The sequence below is a fragment of the Acomys russatus genome, chromosome 22 (genome assembly GCF_903995435.1).
Source record: "Acomys russatus chromosome 22, mAcoRus1.1, whole genome shotgun sequence".
Lineage (NCBI taxonomy): Eukaryota > Metazoa > Chordata > Mammalia > Rodentia > Muridae > Acomys > Acomys russatus.
Genome location: NC_067158.1, coordinates 12,424,622 through 12,442,788, shown reverse-complemented (window position 1 = coordinate 12,442,788; position 18,167 = coordinate 12,424,622). Strand labels below are relative to the sequence as shown.

Below are 18,167 nucleotides of genomic sequence, written 5' to 3'. Positions count from 1 at the left end.
TAGGGGGAGTGGAGGGAAGGTTACTGGCCTATTACTGCTTGCCTTTGTAGAAAACCTAGGGTAGACTTCAATGGGCACACATGCTAAGCTTGGCCTGGGAATGAATAGGATGATTGCTCAATCATTCTCAAAGGTCACCCTGGTAGATAAAATGTCAGCAAAGAACAACAACAAAAAAATTTGATTCCTTAGCTCCTAAAGCATAAACAGCTTTTATTACACGTCCCTCGCCCCCTTCTGTATAAACCTCAGGCCATTAGTTGCCCATTCTTGATATTTTATTTCATAGTTTTATTATATATTTATTTGGAATATTTATTAAATTTCCTTTTCTGACTTATAGAACTAAACTCTCCTCTTGTTATTTCTGTGTTCTCTATTATATATAAGCCTATTTTATACTTAGTATGTATGCAATATTTTTTTTAGTTAGCAGAGAAGAAGGAAAAAAAAAAAGTTTACATGTCCCTCCTATTTCCAATTCTGGATGGCCACCAGAAAAATTCCTCTGCTACTTAAATAGCCTGGCAGTTTTCTTCAGGTTAGAGTTAGTATGAGAAGTTAGATTTTTAATAGAGTTATCTTGATTTTAGCTTTTTGAGACAGGATATGTATACATAGCCTTGGTGTACATCAGGATGGCCTCAAACTCACAGAAATCTGCTTGTCTCTGCCACCAGGGTGGAGGGGTTAAAGGCTTGTGCCACCATGCCCAGCTAAGAGAATGCCTTGAGGTTTTGAGACAGTCTTGAGGTAGAACTTACATTGGTCTCTAAATCAAGATTCTCTTGGCTCTGCCTCCCAAGTGTTAGATGACAAGTGGGTGCCAACATATGCCCAGAAATAAGATACATTTAGAATGGCTTAGACGTGCAGATCCATAACACGAGGCCCTTTAGAAGGGACACGTTTCTGCTCTGATGATGTCTTAAGAGTTCTAGGCAGCAAAGTAGAGACTGGGCCTGGGAGAATAAGAGGCCAGAAAAGGCTAGGCCAGGCCCTGATGGGCTTGTCCAACAGTAAACACACTGGAGCGCACATCTCAGCAAGCAGGGCTTCTGTTGCTGAGTCCTCTCCACCCCGCCTTGGAAACCCAACAAATCTCTGGCAGCACTCCAGTAGGGTCAGAGTCAGCCATGGGTATGAGATGCCCAGGAAATGACTGCCTTAGCTGTATCTCTATCCTAACTCCTGAGTTGTGATGCCACCCAACATGACAGATTACTAATCAGATTACTTTAAAGTAGGGTGTTGGTCTAGATCAGCAGTTCTCAACCTGTGGGTCGTGACCCCCTTGAGGGTCCAATGGGCCTTTCACTGGTGTCACCTAAGACCATCAGAAAACAGGGATTTACACTATTCACAACAGTAGCAGAATTGCAGTTAAGAAGTAGCAATGGAAATTTTGTGGCTGAGGTCATCACAGCATGAGGAAAGTTGGGGACCACTGCTCTAGGTCATCAGGACGAGCCCACTGTAATCACAGGTGTCAGAGCTAGCCTTTTGCACTTTGCCTTCTAGTCCCACCCACCTTCTTCAGCATAATCTTCTCCTTTTCCTCTCCTTTAAGGCATCATGCACGCTAGGGAAGAACTCTACACTGAGCCATTTTCCCACTTCCAAGACCCTTTATTGGTCTTCAGCCTATTCCTGTTGTCAGTTTTTTCCTTTTTTTTTTTCTTTTCCCAAGACAGGGTTTCTCTGTGTAGCCTTGGCTGTCCTGTACTCTCTTTGTAGACCAGGCTGGCCTTGAACTCACATCGATCCTCCTGCCTCTGCCTCCTGAGTGCTGGAATTAAAGGCGTGCACCACCACGCCCAGCTCCCTTTCTATACAGAAGACCCTGTTGGTAAATATTTTTAGCCCCTACCAATTTCTTCCATCATTGTGCTAACAGTAATTACCAGAATGACTTAACAAACTGTTAGGTTTGAGAGGCCACCACTGGGTGACCTTCAAGCAAGCAGTTATTAAAGAGCTGGAGTGGCAAGGTGAGGGAAAGGCATTAACCCACAGGGAGGGAGCAGAGTTCGTTTAAAGTCTCTTGTAATAAAAGTGATGGGGGTGGGGATGGGGGTGGGTGGGAGGGTGCCCAGAAGAAATAGGCCAGAGGTCAGATGACATCACCTTACTAGATATAGAGGCATACTTTATTTCCGGCCTTAGATGCTGTTTAAGAAGTTAAGTTGGAGGGGCTGGAGAGATGGCTCAGAGGTTAAGAGCACTGACTGTTCTTCCAAAGGTCCTGAGTTCAATTCCCAGCAACCACATGATGGTTCACAACCATCTATAATGTGATCTGTTGCCCTATTCCGGCACGCAGGTGTTACATGCAGACAGAGAATTGTATACATAATAAAAAAAAAATAAATCTTTAAAAAAAAAAATAGAAGTTAAGTTGGAGCCGGGCTATGGTGGCGCACGCCTTTAATCCCAGTTCTTGAGTGCCAGGGCCAGGCGGATCGCTGAGAGTTCGAGGCCAGCCTGGTCTACAAAGTGAGTCCAGGACAGCCAAGGAGACACAGAGAAACCCTGTCACGAAAAACAAACAAACAAACAAAGTTAAGTTGGTCGTGGTGGCACACGCCTTTAATCCCAGCACTCCCAAGGTTAACTCAGGCAGAATATCTGCGTTCAGAGCCAGTACCTTACATACTGAGTCCCTCTCTCAAAAAAACAGAAGAACAAAAAACAAACAAAACAAACAAACAAAAGGTTCCAAGGACATGCCCGGGTAAAGAAAGTCTGGAAGAAGAATGGGCCTCCTTAGTATGTGGTAACACCATCTAATTTTTTGTTTGTTTGTTTGTTTGTTTTTGTTTTTTGTTTTGTTTTTTTGAAAGTCAGGTCCCAAAGAAGGGGTTGGTTCAACTTGGCTCTTCTGCGAGCTATGGAAGATTGCAGGGCGTGTGGCAGGATCTGTGAGTCTTCACAGCAGCTGGAGGTCTGATATAACATTTATCTTAATAGGTTAGCCCTCTGTGCAGTAATTTAAACCCAGTGAGATTAGCCTCAGACTACCCACAGAACCGTTCCTCTGCGCCCGTGCCTAAGTGGCGGCAGCCCTACAGTCTCTCGGTGGCATCCAAATGGGCCTTGCTGCTTCCTTTCAGCCAGAACGCGGTCGGATCCTAACCATAACCTAGCAGGCAAAGCCCGCTCATGCCACCCTGTGGGTCAGGGAAGACTGAGGCGTCCGGGAGGAGGCACCCACGATTTCAAGGGCGATAAGGAGAACCTTTGCGGACGCCCCGGAACGTAGCGCAACAGCACAAATGTGTAGCAAAGCCGGAAGCCTACACCGAAGAACTTCCGGGAAGTGACGTATCCTCCGGAGCTGATTGGTGGTTGTTGTGTCCCGCGTGCGCACTGTCAGTGCGGAGGCACGCCATGGAGGACCAAGAGGCGCTAGGTTTTGAACACATGGGGCTGGATCCCCGGCTCCTGCAGGTATGGGGAAGGCTGTGGAGCTGGGACTTGGCCTGCTGCTGCATTCCGCACCGCTTGAGCCGCGTCCCCTTCCTCCTTAGGCTGTCGCCGACTTGGGCTGGTCGCGACCTACGCTGATCCAGGAAAAGGCCATACCTCTGGCGCTGGAGGGGAAGGATCTCCTGGCTCGCGCCCGCACAGGCTCCGGAAAGACGGCAGCTTATGCTATTCCGATGCTGCAGTTGCTTCTCCACAAGAAATCGGTGGGTATGAGGAAGGAAGTCCCAAAAGTCCGAGGAGGGAAGTGCCCATTTATGCAAAGGTTTCTGTTGGTCTTTTAACCGAGTTAGGCGGGCCGTGGGGAACCTGGTCCATTTGCGGCATGAGCTCCGAGCTGGAGTTTGGGTTAGTTACTTGCCTGTCAATCCAGGCCTTGCTGCTCCTATCACCAAGGAAACCCCCTCCCCGACCCCCTTTTTTTTAATCTAGAAAGGGCACATCAGCTCCATACCTAGTATGTGTTAAGTAATTTCAGACACATAGCAAGTCATTTAAAATTTTAGTGTCAGGGAAAGCTCTCCAGGCTGTGTTCTGAGGTGGGCAGAATTAAGAGTTTATCAGAACACAGCTAGGTGATTGTGTTGCAGTGCACAGTCCTCAGTGTTTGGAAGAGGTGGAAAAAGAGCATCAATACTTTTTGGGGGGGGGCGGGAGGGGGAGAGACAGGTTTCTCTGGGTAGCCTTGGCTTTCCTGGACTCACTTTGTAGACCAGACTGGCAGAGATCTGCCCGCCTCTGCCTCCCAGAGTGCTGGGAGTGCTGGGATTAAAGGCGTGCGCCTCGAGTCCTTTTAACGATCTTTAATTCGTGCTCTTACAGACAGGTCCTGTACTGGAACAAGCTGTGAGAGGCCTTGTCCTTGTTCCTACCAAGGAGCTGGCTCGGCAGGCCCAGTCCATGATCCAGCAGCTGGCTGCCTACTGCTCTCGGGATATGCGAGTGGCTAATGTCTCAGCTGCTGAAGACTCAGCTTCTCAGAGGTAGGTGGAGGCTGCAGGGCTCTAAAGGATCCAAGCGCTGCAAAGATGTGGCCTTGGTTTTTGTGAGTAGCAACACAGGGCAGGTCTGCCAGGGAGAGGTTCTGGCTGCTCAATTCTCGCTGCCCATACCTTGCCACCTGTAGAGCTATGTTGATGGAGAAGCCAGATGTGGTGGTGGGGACGCCGTCCCGAATATTAAGCCACCTGCAGCAGGACAGCTTAAAACTCCGTGAGTCCTTGGAGCTGCTGGTGGTAGATGAAGCTGACCTTCTTTTTTCCTTTGGCTTTGAGGATGAACTCAAGAGTCTTCTCTGGTAAGGGAGAACTGGAAATGGTTCCTACAGGGACCCTCTGGGAGTCTAGACTCGGGACTGGAGTGGGACGGGTGGAGCTGGAGCCTGATCAGGCTCTGTTTTTTTCTTTCAGTCACTTGCCTCGGATTTACCAGGCCTTTCTCATGTCAGCCACCTTCAACGAAGATGTACAAGCTCTGAAGGAGCTGGTACTACATAACCCGGTAAGGGTTGGTGGTGAGCATCTGGGACTGGCGCGGGGGACACTCAGGCTTGTCGTTCCTTCTCAGAGGAAACTTGCCAGTTGGGGTAGGACTGTTGTTGGCTGTGTCATCCCTTGCTCTTAGTCACTAAAAGGAAGTCACCTAAAATCATTATAGATTTCTAGGTGTCCCTAGTCCAAACTATGCCTTGCCTAGGTTTACCTGGGGTCACTGTGTCTTCGAGGGGAGCCAAATTCTAAGACCAGAGTTCACTTCGGAACCATTGTGCAGGCCTTCTGTACTGTATCTTGTTGCCCATCAGTGTTTGTTTTTGAGGCATACACTGATGTTATAGGCGGCATCGTTTGTGTTTCTGTATACCATAATAGGCAGGACACTTTGAGTTCTTAGTTTATAGCCTTGTGGGGTGTGGGGTGATGGCTTACACACCAGAGATCCTTAAAGGCACATCTTTTAAAAAAAATATTTTATTAATTTATTCATATTACATCTAAATTGTTATCCCATCCCATGTATCCTCCCATTCCTCCCTCCCTCCCATTTTCCCCTTACTCCCCTCCCCTATGAATGTGATTGAGGGGGGGCCTCCTCCCCCTGTATATGCTCATAGGGTATCAAGTCTCTTCTTGGTTAAGGCGCATCTTGCCCTGAACTAAGGTGGGTGCTTTGGTTGGTGAGGCAGTGGCCATAGAACCTCTTCTCTTTCTTTCCTGATCACAGGTCTGTCCTCTTCCTAGGTTACCCTTAAGTTACATGAGTCCCAGCTGCCGGGGCCAGACCAGCTGCAGCAGTTTCAGGTGGTCTGCGAGACTGAAGAAGACAAATTCTTGCTACTGTATGCCCTGCTCAAGCTGTCACTGATTCGGGGCAAAGCCTTGCTCTTTGTCAACACTCTAGAGAGGGGTTACCGGCTGCGTCTTTTCCTGGAACAGTTCAGCATTCCCTCCTGTGTGCTAAATGGAGAACTCCCGCTGCGCTCCAGGTTTGTTACCGGTTATGGTCTATGTATTTTTATTTTTTTTAATGTACATTGGTGTTTTACCTGCATTTATGTCTTTATGAGGGTGTTGGATCCCCTGGAACAGAAGTCACAGACAGTTGTGAGCTGCCATGTGGGTGCAGGGAGTTGAACACGGGTCCTCTGGAAGAGCAGCCAGTGCTCTTACTCACTGAATCTCTTTCCAGCCCCATGGTCTATGTCTTGATGAAGACATGGGGTTTTGTGCTGCATTTGTAGTCTAGGCTGGCCGTGAACTGAGGCTGTCCTTCTGCCTCAGCTTTTCAGGTGCTGGGTTTAAAGCTGTGGGCCACCTTGCACAGCCTGGCCTTATTTCTTCTCTCCTTCCGTGCCTCTTTGCTATGCTAGGGATTGAACCCAGAGCCTTCCCTATGCTGGACAAGCACTCAGCCACTGAGTTGTGCGCTTAGCTCCATGCTCCTGTTCCTTTTTTTATTTTATTTAAAGACTTGTTAAAGTACTCTGCCTGCATGTGTGCTTTCACACCAGAAGAGGGCACCAGATCTCATTATAGAAGGTTGTGAGCCACTATGTGGTTGCTGGGAATTGAACTCGGGACCTTTGGAAGAGCAGACAATGCTCTTAACCTCTGAGCCATCTCTCCAGCCTCTTATTACTCCATTTTCAACTGAGGAAACTGAGACAGGAGCCTGAAGATGATAAAAGAGATTAAAGGGGACAAGTAGGGGAGGAAGGTGCTAGGATTGGGAAGAGCTCTTGTGCTCACCGGGCCAACCATTCCTCTCGGATTGCAGGTGCCACATCATCTCTCAGTTCAACCAAGGCTTCTATGATTGTGTCATAGCAACAGATGCTGAAATCTTGGGACCCCCAGTCAAAGGCAAGCGGCGAGGCCGAGGGTCCAAAGGAGACAAGTGAGTCCACATTTCTCTTTTCTCAGCACATGTCAGACTGAAGCTGAGTATGCAGAGCAGGTTGCCAGACATTCTTGATGGTTACACTGGGCAGCCCTTTGGGCCCTTGCTTAGTTTCCTGGACAGACAAGGAGAAGTAGAGAGGATGGTAAAGGGTGATTCCTGTGTGTGCAGCACAGTGTCAGGCTGGGCATGGGTGAGCTGACTTACAGCAGACATGGTCTAGGTAGCCCTGGGCATGTGGCTATGCTGCACAGAGAATGTGCTTCTGAGGGGAAAGGGACCCTCTCTAGCCTGCTTGAAGAGTTTTTTTTGGGGAGGGGGGGTTGGTTTTTCGAGACAGGGTACTCTGTGCAGCCTTGGCTGTCCTAGACTCGCTATGTAGACCAGGCTGGCCTCGAACTCACAGGGATCTGCTTGCCTCCTGAGTGCTAGGATTAAAGGCATGTACCACCATGCCTGGCTGGGTCTCAGAACTCTTGTAGGTCAGGGTGTTCTGCTATTTCCCAGAGCTGAGGTCAGGGCAAGGGTTTGGCCAGATGTCAGAACTCCATGCCACCCCTTAATATCCCCACCCCCCCCCACTCCCCCCCTCGCCGGCTCCCGGAGTATTCTTACTGGCTGATTCAGGGTTGTTTTCTCAGGGCCTCTGATCCGGAGTCAGGTGTGGCTCGGGGCATAGATTTCCACCACGTGTCTGCTGTGCTCAACTTTGATCTTCCTCCCACTCCAGAAGCCTATGTCCATCGAGCTGGCAGGTCAGAGGATGGGGAGTGTGGTGAGCCAGGGCATGCTGAGGGGGTTGAAGTGATCCAGACAGAGCCATGGGCTAGTGCTGCATGCTTACTCCTCTCCCCTGCAGGACCGCTCGAGCCAACAACCCAGGCATAGTTCTGACCTTTGTGCTGCCCACAGAGCAGTCCTCCTTGGGAAAGATTGAGGAGCTTCTCAGTGGAGGTAAGAGCCCTGCTGCGTGACACTCTGTGACCCTGGGTCTAGAAGCCGGCTCCTCCTATTGCACCTTGCAACCACAGTATCCAGAATAGTTGTGCACACCTGTCATTGCAGAACACAGGGGACTGAGACAGGATAATTGACAATTTGAGGCTAGCCTGGGATACATAGCAAGAGGCTATTTTTTGGTTGTTACTTTTAAACCAAAGAATGGGGCTCGAGAGATGGAGCCATGGTTAACAGCACTTGTTGCTCTTTTAGAGAACCCAGGTTTAGTTCCTAGCACCCATTTGGCAGTTCATAGCCATCTGTAACTCTAGCACCATCTTTTGGCGTCTGCAGGCACCAGGCATGTAGGCAATGCACATAATGTGCATAAAGATAAAGCATTTGCATATAAAAAGTAAAATAAAGAGAAACCTTTTTCTAAGTCCGAGATGAGAGGGAAGAAACCTTATACCAACACCAAGTGTGGTTTCAGGTACTATAGTCCCAGCACTGGGGAGCCTGCAGCAGCTGATTAAGAGGTCTATGTCAGCCCAGGCTACGTAGCTGGTTGGAGGCTACCCTGGGCTACATAGTGGGGGCCCTGTGTAAAATGCCAAAAGGGCCATCGTGTTGACAGACTCCCTCCACCGCTGCCCAGCATCAGCTTTCCCTGTGTGACACGAACCGTGTCCTTTCACACATGGTGACTGGGGTGGTTCTCCAATGGTGTGCTCACTGAGTGCCTCGTGGTCAGGGACTAGCTAGATATCTCCCACTTCTGGTTCGGATGCCGGCGGTGAAGTGTGCCTTGTCTTCAGGCAGCAACCATCACTAGGAGAGTGTCTTGTGGCCACAGCAGCCTTGGATTGAGTTGGGGGTGGGGGGAGACTGAGGACACAATGGCACAGAGGGCTCAAACACACACCCTAACCAAAGCATCAGGGGAGCCGCTCTTAGCCCAATTGTAGCACTGCTGTAGCCTCATTTCAGAGCAGAAAGGAGGCTGCCAGGAAGGCCTGCCATGAGCCCTGCCCTCAGCCCTCACTGTGCCTTCTCTCCAGAGGGTGAGGCCCCCGTCCTGCTTCCCTACCAGTTCCAGATGGGGGAGATTGAAAGCTTCCGCTATCGCTGCAGGGTAAGCTTGACAAGGATGGAGAAGGGGGGTGGTTGAGGACGAGCCGTGACCCAGGGATTGCACCCCATTGCTGAGCACTCAGGAATAAGGCTGCCTGATCCCTGGTCTGCCACAGGATGCCATGCGCTCAGTCACTAAACAGGCCATTCGAGAGGCGAGGTTGAAGGAGATCAAGGAGGAACTTCTACACTCAGAGAAGCTCAAGGTGAGGGCAAGCTTGGAGCTGACAGTTTGGGAAACTGGCTAAGCTCTGAGTAGTGAGAAATAGCTGGGCAGTTTGCTGGCCTTTGGCAGGGAGAGGCAGGAAACCAGCTGAAAGAAAGCTGCCCTGCTGGGAGGTCGGTGGGTTCTTGGCATTAGTCACAAGTGAGCGTGTGTGTGTGTGTTCGTTCAGTGGGTTCTTGGCATTATTCACAAGTGAGCGTGTGTGTATGTGTGCGCGCGCACATGCGCACACTTTTAGGAAGCCAAAGATGGAAGCCCTGTAGCCTTAAGGGGTCATACCAGGGGCCTTAGAAAATACAGGTCATACCTGGATGTTAGACATGGGAAGCCAGGCATGGTGGCGCACACCTTTAATCCCAGCAGAGGAAGGTGGATCTCCATGAGTTCGAGGCCAGCCTGGTCTACAGAGTGTGTCCAGGACAACCAAGGCTACACAGAGAAACTCTGTCTCGAGAAACCAAAAATAAATAAATAAGTAAAAAATCAGGGAAAAAAATCAGACACGAGAAAGAATGTGTTGATGGTGTAAGATGACTCTGGCATAGGAGAAGGGACTACATTCCAAAGCCTCCAGAGATGACACATTTCTAGAAGGTGGCAATATTCGGTTCTGCTGCAGCATGCATTGCCACACTTGGCCAGCAGAGGTCAGCTGTCCTGGTTGGTGCTAGGCTGTGGCTCTCAAGGAGGGTGATGAACAAAGTGGTAGGCAAACTTCATGGTGACAGTGCATCTTAAACTTTGTTCCCTCTCTGCCTGTCAGACGTACTTTGAAGACAACCCCAGGGACCTCCAGCTGCTACGCCATGACCTGCCCTTGCACCCAGCAGTGGTAAAGCCTCATCTGGGCAATGTCCCTGACTACTTGGGTGAGTGTTGCTGAGGGTCAGGAGACTGGAGGAAATGGCCTTGCACTCCTGGCCATCTTCCGCCAGCCCCTGAGCTGGGTGCTGGGAAAGCTTGTGTGTGAGAGGACCTAGAGAACCAGGCGGTACAGCATGTGTGAACATGAACAGCTGTGCCGCTGTGCACCAGCTCGTGTGGACTTGTTCACCCATCCATCTCATGGTAGCTCTGCTGTGTTGTGCAGATGAGGAGGCCGAGGCTATGCAGAGTTGGCGGCACATTCCAGGATTTGGCTGGGAGGGAGAGTGAGCCAGTCAGGGTGTCCTGTGTTCTCAAGAGGGCGAGCACATTGGAAGGAGACTCCTGGGCTCAGGATCATGTGCAGCAGAGTGCTGTAGATTGGTAGGCACCAACTGAGGCCTCTGTGGTTTGTAGGCGGGATCTGGTGAGGCACACACAGGGCAGAGGGAGGAGGATAGTCATTCAGTGGCCCCTCTCACCTCATGAAGGCTCTGGGTGATAGGTCGTCCTCCTTGCATGTCCACTGTGGGATGTTCTTGGTGCCGAGTACTCATGCCTTCCATGCTTACAATGAGCATAAAGGAGAAGAGTCCACGAAAAGGGCGCTGGGCAGTTAGCTAGGCTCCCCCGCCATCCTGATCTTGCTGCCTGGATTGGAGTCAGTTTGCTAATGTGATGTTGCTGTGTTAGAGTGACAGGAAGGGCGGGCAGTGATGGCACACACCTTTAATCCCAGCACCTAGGAGGCACAAGCAGGCGGATCCCTGTTAGTGTAAGGCCAGCCTTGTCTGTACAGCAAGTTTGGGACAGCCAGGGGTACAGAGAGACCTTGTTTTGAAGGGGGAAGAAAGGTGACAGAAGGTATAGGAGGGATATATCAGGGCAGAAAAGGTGTAGTGATGTGAAAGGGCCGAGGAAAGGTGGGAGCACAATAGTGCTGGAGGGGGTTCCTAAGGGACAGGGAGCCAGGGGAGACCTCATCCTTGGTCAGTCTGAAACTTTAGGAGGGTCCCTTAGGCCTAAAGGTACTTACTGCTAAGAGTGTGGCCAGGAAGTTTGTGAGAGCCAGGAGAAGGTGTGAAGTGTTAGACGTGGCCTAGCCTGATGGGGTTGAGGTGGGCGCTGAGGCCAGGCCCACAATCGCCTGAGGTTTCAGTGCAATATAGAGGGAAGGTGAGGGCAGTAACAGGGCTAGGGAATCTGCAGTTCAGAAGCTATACAAGAGGACACCCATGGACTTCTCTCTGTTTAAATGCATTTCCCTTCCTTCCTGTCTGTATGCCACCTACACTCTCTACCACTGCATGTACCATAGCTTCTCTCTTTTGTTATGTGTTCTTTGCAGTAAATCTAATCACTACAGACATGATTTAGACAGCGGGAGTATAGGGAGCTAACTTTAATCTTTTGTTTTGTTTTGTTTGTTTTTGAGACACAGGCTCTCTGTAGCTTTGGCTGTCCTAGACTCACTTTATAGACCAGGTTGAGTATTGGAGACCCTTCCTTCCTTCCTTCCTTCCTGCCTTCCTGTTTCCTTCTCTTTCTTTCTGATGGTTTTTGGGTCAGGGTTTTCTGTATCTCAGTTGTCCTGGAACTTAATCTGCAGACCAGATTAGCCTTGAACTCAGATCCTTCTGCCTCTGCCTCCCGAATGCTGGGATTAAAGATGTGCACCACTGCTGGGCGTGGTGGCTCATACCTTTAATCTCAGCACTTGGGAGGCAGAAGTAGGCGGATTTCTGTGAGTTCAAAGCCAGCCTAGTCTACAAAGAGAGTCCAGACCAACCAAGGCTACACAGAGAAACCCTGTCTTTTTTTTTTTTTTTTTTTTTTCCAAGACAGGGTTTCTCTGTGTAGCCTTGGCCATCCTGGACTCACTTTGTAGACCAGGCTGGCCTCGAACTCGCAGCGATCCACCTGCCTCTGCCTCCCGGGTGCTGGGATTAAAGGCGTGCGCCACCACGCCCGGCTGCGAAACCCTGTCTTGAAAAACCAAAAAGAAAAAAAAGAAAAAGAAGGCATGCACCACCACTGCTGAGCTGGAACCATTTCTTGGGCAGGCTTAGAGTCTGCTGCAGGTGTACAGTAGCGCTGAGAAGGCACTGGGACAACACTGGAGGCCAGGTTTCCCTGAGTAGAGTGCAGTGTGTAGCTGGAACTTAGAAGCAGGGGTGAGGCTACTCCTGAGGCCCAACATCTCTTCCAGTTCCTGCTGCTCTTCGTGGCCTTGTGCATACTCGAAAGAAACGGAGAAAGCTGCCCTCCTCTAGGAAGGTTAAGGTATGTCTTCTGAGGATCTTGGGACTATGGCAGGGCTCCTTTCCACCTTGCCCTTCGTCTTCAGCAGCTCCCTTGCCTGAGGGACGGATAGGCCTCCCAGGAATAGGGGTGTGGTGTGTCTACAGCTGCCCGAAGGCCCTGTTTCTGCCCTCAGCTGGCCTCCCTCACATTGTCTGCAGCAGCTAGCAATGTGTGCTTTGTGGCACAGGAATTTTGTCAGGTGCCAGCACTGCTCACTCTGTCTGTTTGGACCATCTGCCTGATTCCTCCAACTAACTGGTCACTCTGCCCCTGTAGAAGGTGAAGACCCAGAACCCACTGCGTGACTTCAAGCGCAGGGGAAAGAAAGCTAAACCCACAGCAACGCCTTCCTGAGGTGGCCTGAACCTGAGGACACTGAGCTGGGCATCCTGGCCTGGACGGAGTGGACTTCCCATTCTGTGTGTGTGCGCACACACTCTGGTGTTCACTGCCTGCACAGACTGTAACCTGAGGAAGCAGCCCTGGGCACTATCTCCTTGGTGCTGCTGGTCTGCCATCTTGTAGCGTAACAGAATAAAGATTCCAGCTGCCCTTGGCCATGGGCCTCTGGCATGTGGGAAGAGGCTGCTTCCCCAAATCTCCAGAGTTGACAGACTTTCAAAGGTGGTATGTCTTGCTTTGTTGTGGCATTGAGTCCTTGGGACCCACATGGTAGAAGAGAGAACTGACTCCCACAAGTTCTCTGGCCTCCACATATGTGCCATGGCATTTGTGGCCCCCCTCCCAAAGTAAATAAATTCAAAATTAAAGCAAAATTAAAGATGAGGTCACAGCAGGTGGGACTAGGGTTTGGAGTCTGGCCTGGCCAGCAGCACAGGACTTGCTGTCTGGATTGTCCACTGCAGTAATTCGAGTTCTTGTGGCTCCATCCCATCCCAGGAAGGTGACACGAGTGCTTGGGTGGTCTGTTGCATTCCTCTGCTAGCTGCAACAGGCCCTACACTTTGATGGGGATGAAATGACTTAGGCTGTCAAGAAAATGTTCCCTGTTTTTTCTGAGTCTAAATAGGGAGAGTATGTGGAGCTCATTCTCTTACAGTTTTGGGGTTTTTTGTTGTTGTTTTGTTTTGATTTTAAACTTTTTATTAATTCTTTGTGAGTTTCACATCAGTCACCTCAGTCCAACTCATCTCCCTTTTTCCTTGGATCCACCATCCACCTTTGCAACACCCCAAAATAAACACATAAACAGAACAAAGCCTAGAAAACATTTTGTCATGGAATCTGTAGTGTGTCCCACACTACACATCTCTGTCCACACATCTTGTGCATGAGTGTTCATTGCAGTGAGTCATTGGTCTGGCTCCTGTGACATCCCCAATACTGGATCCTCGCCAGAGCTCCAAGTTGTCCTGTTGCTGCTGTGTGTCATAGAGGTCCCACAGCTTTGGGTCAGCAGAACTGGTCCTTTCACGTGACCCAACAGTTCACAGATGATGTAAATTTTGGGGTAGGCCAACTCAAAGCCTTGATCTGTGTGGGCCTGGGTAGTAGCTGAGCTGTCTACCCTGCCAGCTCTCCTTATCTGCACCAACAGGATGAGCTCTCCAGCCCTGCTCTGTCAGGCCACCCAACACCACCATCCCACAGGAGACAGGGTCAACTTACCTGATCTCATGCCCTTGGGCCTGGCTCACTAGTACCTATATGTCCAGAGCCAGCTCCACTGAGCTGCCCAGTCAGGGCTTGGGGCCTACTCTCCCAACTGCTGCAGCCAGCAAGGGACTGGGACAGCCCTCATGTTCTCATGTCCTTGAGGCTGGCTCACCCATGCCCTTCACCATCAGGGCAAACCACTGTTGCCCAGGCAACGTGCAGCCCACTTTTCTGAGTGGCACAGCTAGTGAGGGGCAGGGCCAGCTCACCCAGTCTCATGACCCAGGAACCAGCTTTCCTGACTGCCACAGGTGACTTATTGCTGTAAGGAAACACCATGACCTAAGCAATTTGGGGAGGAAAGGGTTAATTTCACTCACAGTTCCATCTAACAGTTCATCCTCAAAAGGCAGGAGGAGCTGATGCAGAGGCCATGGAAGGGTGCTGCTTACTAGCTTGCCGTGGGTCCTCCCACATCTATCACCAATTAAGAAAATGGCCGTTGTCATTTCCACAGCCTGATTTTATGGAGACATCTTAACTGAGGCTTCCTCCTCTTAGGTGACTTTAGCTTGTGTCTTTTGTTTTTGTAGTGACAGGGTTTCTCTGTGTAACAACCCTGGCTGTCCTAGACTCCCTTTATAGACCAGGTGATCCACCTGCCTTTGCCTCCCTAAGTGCTAGGAGTACAGGCGTGCACTACCACACCTGGCTTAGTTTGTATCTTTTTGACATAAAACTGTCCAGCACATTCATTCTATGTCCAAATGGCCTTGTGGCCATGTGCAACGATCCCTTTGCTTTGGTTGGCAGGGTTATCTTTTACACTCCGCCTGGGAATGACATCTGTGTCCTTAACCTTAGAAGAGCGTATCTAAACATGGACGGGACGAGCCTGTGGCTAGGGATACTTGAAATAGACTCAGGAGTGAGCTACCCAGGACTGGGAGGCACTGGCCTTGTGAGCCTAGGAAGAATGGGGCGGGGTTTGCTGGAAGCCTGAGGTGTCACCAAGCAGTAGAAAAATCCAGGCAGCCTCCAGTCTGACATTTTTGCTTATGCCTGGTGACCTGCTGTGTCTTAGCCATGATCTTGCCTAGAGTCAGGAACAAGGCAGTCTGCATGTTAGAACTTTGTGGGAACTAAGGATTGGGCCCCTAAGCCACAATTGACTTAACAGGTTAGGGTTTATACCATCTGATTTTTGCCTATAGGAGAAAAGGCTTACATACTAGGGTGGACATTTGAGCAGTACACAAACTGGGAAATCGACATGGCGGGGGAAGCCATGATGCTGAAGGTTTGAGCAGGGCCACATTTGGAGAGACTGCTGAGGAAGGAAGGGCAAGAAGAAACAGCAGTCTTGGTAGGTGACATATACATGTAAATCCCCCAGTACAATTGAAGGTAAAAAGACCAATGTTGTCACCAAGATATGTGGCAGGTTAAAAACTCATCTGGTTGACCTTGGAAATCTGAAGGCCTCCTGTTTAAAAGTGAAAGGACTGCTGGGTTTTTAAGAGAACACCACCCTGACCAGATAGTCAGACCTCCATTGATAATGGAAGACAGGGTGTGTCCAGAAACCTCTGGACCCAGAGCATGGACGGGTCCATGTTGCACCTGCCAAGGATTAATGATTCAGCTTTTGAGGAACTCATTGCGGGACTTTGGCCTTTACAGTTGATGTTCCTGGGAGCCAATAGCGATAAGGCTGAGCTTGAGCAGGGAGACAGACGCCTCAGCTCATGGCACCCTCCTTTCCCTGGAAGATAATTACTATGAGATGCCTATCTTACAGGAGGGGCTGCAAAGGGTTCCCTTTCCATTTATGGCAGCCTTCCACTTTCATCCTCTCCCTCCCTCCTTCCTTCCCTCATTCCTCCCCATCCCCCTCTCTTTTAAACAACATTAAAGGAAGGAGAAAGTTGGTTCACTGAAGAGGGCCAAGTAGAGAGGGCGCACACACTCCTTTTTCTTCTTATTTTTCTCCTCCTCCTCCTCCTCCTTTTTTGATTTTTTGAGACAGGGTTTTCTCTGTGTAGCCTTGGCTGTCTTGGACTCTCTTTGTAGATCAGGCTGGCCTCGAACTCACATTGATCAGCCTGCCTCTGCCTCCCAAGTGCTGGGATTAAAGGTGTGCGCCACCACGCCTGGCTCTCATTCCTCTTGAGACGCCTCTGGAACTGGATGGGTCCAGCCTTTCTAGCTCACCCACCTGACTGCCCACACATGTATCAGCAAACTGCCGGGATCGCCAGTGAATGTAACAGGTGTCTATGCCTCTAACAGTCACAGAGCAAGGCACATCAAGAGAATCTGTGATGATGGAGCACCACCCTTCACGTGCCCAGCATGCCAAGATCATAGTGGCTGGGCCAGATCATTACTGGCCATATGGCCTCATAAGGAAAGACACTGCATTTTTTGAATACCCTGTAAGTGGTGATGTCATGCTATCTGGAGGGCTCCTTTGAAGGCTAATGCAGCACAAAGGTGAAGTGCTGGTGCAGCTAGTCACCTAGCACCCTTACTGTGGCCCTATTCTGTGCTGACAGCTGATGCTTCTCAAGTGTTTATAAAATGGCCCCACCTCCAACTCCCATGCACACCAGGTCACAAAGAGATCTTTATAACATACAGGGGCTTGGGGCTGGGCTAAGGCTCCATGGTGCTTGCCTAGCATGCCACAAAGATGACAGGCTTTGTTTCCAGGGACACTAGGCGCATGCTTGTTCTGCAGATCTAGGGCAGGCTTGGGATTCTGTGTTCCAAAGTGAGGGCCAACCCTCTGCTGCCTAGACCACAGTCTGAGCTTTACCACTCATCTGTCTTGCAGGTGGATATGCAGGTTCTGATTACTGATGCAACCAAGGCCCATCATCTGACTAAGGGATGATAAGGCAGGTTTCTGTCAATGTCTCTAGCCTGAAGGTTCAGACCTGCTGTGAGGCTGCTCTTTCAGCCAGGGGCCAGTACAGAAGTTCATCTACTTTGAAATTTCAGGAAGGTGAAGAATGTTAATAGAAAACCATGTCCCATCCAGTATTTGGAATGTAATTGTGTTGAAAAAAAAATTATTTGAGGCTGAGGATGTAGTTCAGTTGATGAGCTTGACTCCCAGCAGTGCGTGCGCGCGCGCGCACGCGCGCGCGCACACACACACACACACACACACACACACACACACACACACAAGGAAAGAAAAGAAAAAAAGGTGGGGGGGGGCATTGTTTTCTTTGAAATTCAAATTTAGCTGTGTCCTCTGCTTATGTTCTATTTGGCAGGTCTAGGGCATTAACCCTCTCTCACCTGGCATGGCTTCCTCCAGAATGCAGTTCTGGAGTCAGTTTGTGCTTCTGATAATTGTCTCAACTCCTGAAACCCAGTTTCTAGTGACTCACCCCACCCTGATGTGGGCGTGCCCTGGAGTCAGGACCACACCAAGTTGTTTGTGTGTTCCTTCCTGCTGCTACTATACTAGAAGCTCTGAGTATCAGCACCTCTCCTTTCATACTCTTCTCTGACTCAAGGATCTTAAAGAAAATGCCCAGTTAGATGGGCCGAAAGCCACAGAAAGAAGTTAGTTGGCAGGGCTGGACTCTGCACCCAGCACAGCAGGCTTGACCCAGGAGCTCTCACATCATCTCCATAACTCAGAGCTTAGATGGGAGGTGCCAACTGCACTCCTCTCAAGGGCTGAGATGTGCCAGAGGCCCCATGTTTGACTAGACTGGCTAACAGATGTGGACACCCGTATACCCTTAAACACCAGCTCTGTAAGCAGAGGCTGCCCATCTGAGAGGTCTTGCTTGCAGGCCGCGCTCATGCTTCTTGGTGTCCTGACGGTCCACAGTGCAAGTGGTTGGTTTAAGGTTATAAAATGCAGTGCAATGTTACAGATGACTAGAAAAGTCTGGAGTCTGTGGATGAAGGCTACCAACCAGCTTTCAGTGATGCTTCAGGGATTGCATGCTTCACAGTGACTAAGTGGGAAAGGCCAGTTGCCCTGATCTCATCCCTCATCCCAGCTCAGAGTGGACACAGGACACGTGGTCTCCATCTCCTGTTCCACAGTCTGGGTCTACCCTCCCCTGTTCTGTGGTCAGTGTGTTCTGTCTTCTTTCTTTCTTGCTTTCTTTCTTTTCTTCTTCTTCCTCTTCCTCTTCCTCTTCTTCTCTTTTCTCTTCTTTTCTTTTCT

At 50.0% G+C, this 18,167-nt stretch overlaps 1 protein-coding gene across 1 annotated transcript; it reads left to right on the top strand.

Moving 5' to 3' along the window:
* The first annotated feature begins 3,474 nt into the window (after window positions 1-3,474).
* Ddx56 (DEAD-box helicase 56) lies at window positions 3,475-12,772 on the top strand. The gene is made up of 13 exons (XM_051165005.1): window positions 3,475-3,692; window positions 4,309-4,469; window positions 4,613-4,783; window positions 4,896-4,986; window positions 5,724-5,968; window positions 6,760-6,879; window positions 7,524-7,637; window positions 7,742-7,836; window positions 8,883-8,956; window positions 9,072-9,161; window positions 9,945-10,050; window positions 12,255-12,328; window positions 12,626-12,772. Exons 1-13 carry the CDS (start codon window positions 3,663-3,665, stop codon window positions 12,701-12,703), a joined length of 1,449 nt encoding a protein of 482 aa, XP_051020962.1. The 5' UTR covers window positions 3,475-3,662; the 3' UTR covers window positions 12,704-12,772.
* The last annotated feature ends 5,395 nt before the right edge of the window (window positions 12,773-18,167 follow it).

What these genes read in the sequence shown, in the direction of transcription:
- Ddx56 (XM_051165005.1), top strand. Translation starts at nt 3,663, where the DNA reads ATGCTGCAGTTGCTTCTCCACAAGAAATCG. An exon ending in TGCTTCTCCACAAGAAATCG is followed by an intron (nt 3,693 to 4,308) that starts GTGGGTATGAGG and finishes GTGCTCTTACAG; the next exon opens with ACAGGTCCTGTACTGGAACA. An exon ending in TGAGGAGCTTCTCAGTGGAG is followed by an intron (nt 7,837 to 8,882) that starts GTAAGAGCCCTG and finishes CCTTCTCTCCAG; the next exon opens with AGGGTGAGGCCCCCGTCCTG.